Below are 4,086 nucleotides of genomic sequence, written 5' to 3' on the forward strand. Positions count from 1 at the left end.
AAGGGTAAGACCAGGTAGTTTTCGCGAGCGAATTTAGCCTATAAATAATTTCCAAGGTTTTCATTTTCAAAAAGGAATTATATAAACAACAATTTCCAGAGGTTTCACTTTCACACGTTCCATCAAGATTCTTCCATCAACTTTTAAGTGTAAAGCTTTTCCTATTCAAATTGAAAAGTATACTTATTTCTCTTGTTCCTGAAAAGCTACCGACCCCTTGAGCCTCCTTCATCTCTCTCTGTCTCTATATGTACACATTTTGTGTATATATATATATATATATATATATATATATATATATATATATATATATATATGTGCTTATATATTTTTCTCCCTCTCTCTTTACTTGTTTGTGATCATGCTTTGATGACCTAACCCTCTCTTATTCTAACTATATATACCTTTTCCTCTTTCATACAAGCTTCTGTTTTTACAACCAAAAACAAAATTGTCGGTTTGAAACTTTTGGAGGAACCCCATTATTTGATGATTACTAGAAATTTGAAAGAGGGTTCAGCTCAAAAGCAAGAATTTTCAACATGAAAAGAGCAAAATTTGACTTGTTCATGTCACTGAGCCGGCAAAGATCGGTCCAAGTTTTGATTTTTATAGGCTTTTTATATGTAGTTTTGGTGGGTTTTGAAGTTCCTTTTGTTTTCAGAAATGGTTTCAGTTTAGTTTCTCAAGATGGTTTTGGTACAGGGCAGTTTTCTAAGTCTTTTGTGCTTGATAGCGAAGAGGAGTTAGCAGAAAAAAAGGCCCCAATTCGCCCTCTTTTTGATGTCCCGCTTCAGGTTCCCCCAATTCAATCATCAAAACCTGAAAGGAATATCAGAGAAATCAAGAATCCATTATCAAGTTTGGTTTTTGATGGTAGTTTTGTGAATATGACTAGTAAAGATGGGTTTTCTGGGATATTGAAGTCAGCAAAAGAGGCATTTGAAGTAGGTAGAAAGTTGTGGAAAGAGCTTGAATTGCATAAAAAAGAAGTGGGGTTTCTAGAAAGTAATAATAACAAGACAACAGAGGAATGTCCACATTCCATTTCAATGTCAGGTTTTGATTTTCAGGAGAAAGGGAAGAGAATGATGGTGTTGCCATGTGGGCTTACTCTTGGGTCACATGTAACTGTTGTAGGGAGGCCTAAAAGGGCCCACCAAGAGCATGATCCAAAGATATCATTGTTAAAGGAAGGTCAATTTTTGATGGTTTCACAGTTTATGATGGAGTTACAAGGGCTGAAGACAGTTGATGGAGAGGACCCACCAAGGATTCTTCATTTTAATCCAAGATTGAAGGGGGATTGGAGTGGGAAGCCTGTGATTGAGCAGAATACTTGTTATAGGATGCAGTGGGGCACAGCTCAAAGGTGTGAAGGGTGGAGGTCCAGGGATGATGAGGAGACTGGTGAGAATATGATTTTGGTTCTTTATTTATTTAGTAGTCTTTAAGATATATTCTGTTATTGAACTAGTTTAATCAATCGACTACGCCCCAATCCCGAACTAGTTGGACTTGGCTATATGGATCCTCTATATCCAAATATTTTGAAGATTCATGTAGCTGTCAACTTAATGCAGTTCTCCTCCTTTATTTAGGATTGCGACGAGTTAGGTGAAACTCGGATAGGCAATGTTGCTAGAAACTAGTTTAACTTGAAGGTTTGCTAGCTGGAAGAACTGTTTGATTTACTTATTGAAGTTTAAAATTTTGTTCTTTTTTTTGTTTTTGGGGGTTGGGAGTGGGTGGGGAGGAACATAAGTTTTTTTATAGTGCGTTGTCAAGCAATTGAATTAGTTTATCTGATTGAGTATAGAGCTTATTGCTTGATGAGGAGCATTTTGTGATGGATAAATTCCTCAGATCAATCACATAGTTGTTGGCAATGGGAGGAGAAAAAAACATGTGTAAATGCACCATCAGTTACATTTGCATTTGTTGTACTCCGCGCACAGAAATATATCATTTGTATTATGCGGTATGACATTCTTGGTAATGTCTTGGCTCTTCTGCAGTTGATGGCCAGGTAAAATGTGAAAAGTGGACTCGAGATGATGATGCTAATCATTCGGAGCAATCAAAGGCATCTTGGTGGTTAAACCGGATAGTAGGGCGAAAGAAGCCGGTCTCTTTTGATTGGCCATTCCCATTTTCAGTGGATAAGTTATTTGTACTAACTCTCAGTGCCGGCTTGGAGGGTTATCACATAAATGTTGATGGGAGGCATGTGACCTCATTTCCATATCGAACTGTGAGTATGCTACCACCTCTTGAATTTCATGCTGAACTGTTGAATTGGGCTAAAGAAAGTTCTTATTGATGCTTTTTAGGGATTTGCACTCGAAGATGCCACTGGTTTGTCATTGAATGGTGACGTTGATATCGATTCAGTCTTTGCTGCCTCCTTGCCTTCATCACATCCTAGTTTTGCTCCTCAAAGGCATCTTGATATGTCAAACAGATGGAAGGCACCGCCCCTCCTTGATCAACCTGTGGATCTGCTCATTGGTATTCTCTCTGCAGGCAATCATTTTGCTGAGCGAATGGCTATAAGGAGGTCTTGGATGCAGCATCGGCTAGTCAAATCTTCAAATGTTGTGGCTCGATTCTTCGTTGCACTGGTAGGTTGACAGATGGTCGCGTATGCAGCATAGTGCAAATATTGTTCACTATTAACATTCATGTTGCAGCTTGTTAATGTTGAGTTCAACATGGATTGGTTTTTTGACAGCACGGGAGAAAGGATATAAATGTGGAGTTGAAGAAAGAGGCAGAATTTTTCGGTGACATTGTCATTGTTCCTTACATGGACAATTATGATCTTGTTGTCTTGAAAACAGTTGCCATCTGTGAATATGGGGTAAGCTGTGGATTACCTATAAATGTTAACATTGGTAGTCCCAGATTAAAGTTGTCCCGAAAGTTAATTGTTTTTTGTGTCTTTGCTTGTTGCAGGTTCATGTAGCATTTGCAAAAAATATCATGAAATGCGATGATGATACATTTGTTAGAGTGGATGCAGTTATCAAGGAAGTAAATAAAATACCTGAGAATAGGAGCTTATATGTTGGAAATATCAATTACTATCATAAGCCCCTGCGTAATGGTAAATGGGCGGTGACATATGAGGTATTAGTTTGGATTTTTTAAAATTTTCTTGCTCCAATTTCTACATGGTATTAGAAGGCTAAATATTGTTGTTTTCTTTCGACGAAGTATTTTCTTGTGCTTCATAATCAAATAAAAGACTTCACATTGGCCAGTTGATAGTGTCTAATTAACATGCTTAGAGTAAGCGAGCCTATGGCAGAGAGATGCTTTTCTACTAGAATAGAGTAAAGGCTGTTTGGACAGGAATGTTTGAATTGCAGCAAATGCTACAGTGAATATTGCTAGTTATCTGCATGGAGTAAATCTGGGTGTTGTCTAGTTTTTTGCCTGCTTAATCTCCTTTCATTTTAGTCATTAATTATTCCACCTTCTAGAATCCCATGATATCTGATTTTCTCGTCTTAACTTGCTTCTCGGTCTTGGCTCAGGAATGGCCAGAAGAAGATTATCCACCTTATGCCAATGGACCGGGTTATGTTATTTCATCAGACATCGCAAACTTCATTGTCTCAGAGTTCGATAGACATAAGCTGAAGGTAGACAAAATTCCCGTTATCTCTTTCTGTATGCAAGAACTCGTGAAATAGCTAACAAGCTCCTTTATGTGCAGTTGTTCAAGATGGAGGATGTGAGCATGGGAATGTGGGTCGAGAAATTTAATAGCACACGACATGTGCAATATGTGCACAGCTTGAAGTTCTCACAAGCTGGATGTGTAGACGATTATTATAGCGCTCATTACCAGTCACCTAGACAGATGATTTGCATGTGGAACAAATTACAACAGCAAGGCCGGCCTCTATGCTGCAACATGAGATGACACTTAAGGATTTGAAGAAGAGAAGTGTATCTGAAAACTGACCAAGAAACAAGGATAGACAAGTTTTGCACTTAATAGAACCATGATCTGTATATTTTCTGGAGGACTCTGCTTTTTGATATAATAGGGAAATTCATTTATTGTTTTCTCTA

At 38.0% G+C, this 4,086-nt stretch overlaps 1 protein-coding gene across 1 annotated transcript; it reads left to right on the plus strand.

The window, feature by feature from the left end:
• Window positions 1–326: 326 nt before the first annotated feature.
• LOC109206011 (hydroxyproline O-galactosyltransferase GALT6-like) lies at window positions 327–4,086 on the plus strand. The gene is made up of 7 exons (XM_019368778.1): window positions 327–1,410; window positions 2,019–2,254; window positions 2,334–2,624; window positions 2,735–2,863; window positions 2,959–3,132; window positions 3,543–3,650; window positions 3,725–4,086. Exons 1-7 carry the CDS (start codon window positions 543–545, stop codon window positions 3,932–3,934), a joined length of 2,016 nt encoding a protein of 671 aa, XP_019224323.1. The 5' UTR covers window positions 327–542; the 3' UTR covers window positions 3,935–4,086.

Source organism: Nicotiana attenuata, unplaced genomic scaffold (genome assembly GCF_001879085.1).
Source record: "Nicotiana attenuata strain UT unplaced genomic scaffold, NIATTr2, whole genome shotgun sequence".
In the NCBI taxonomy this organism is placed as follows: Eukaryota; Viridiplantae; Streptophyta; class Magnoliopsida; order Solanales; family Solanaceae; genus Nicotiana; species Nicotiana attenuata.

Coding starts and splice junctions, on each gene's coding strand:
- LOC109206011 (XM_019368778.1), top strand. CDS start 543: ATGAAAAGAGCAAAATTTGACTTGTTCATGTCACTGAGCCGGCAAAGA. Junction 2,255..2,333: donor CCTCATTTCCATATCGAACT/GTGAGTATGCTA, acceptor GATGCTTTTTAG/GGATTTGCACTCGAAGATGC. Junction 3,651..3,724: donor TCGATAGACATAAGCTGAAG/GTAGACAAAATT, acceptor CTTTATGTGCAG/TTGTTCAAGATGGAGGATGT.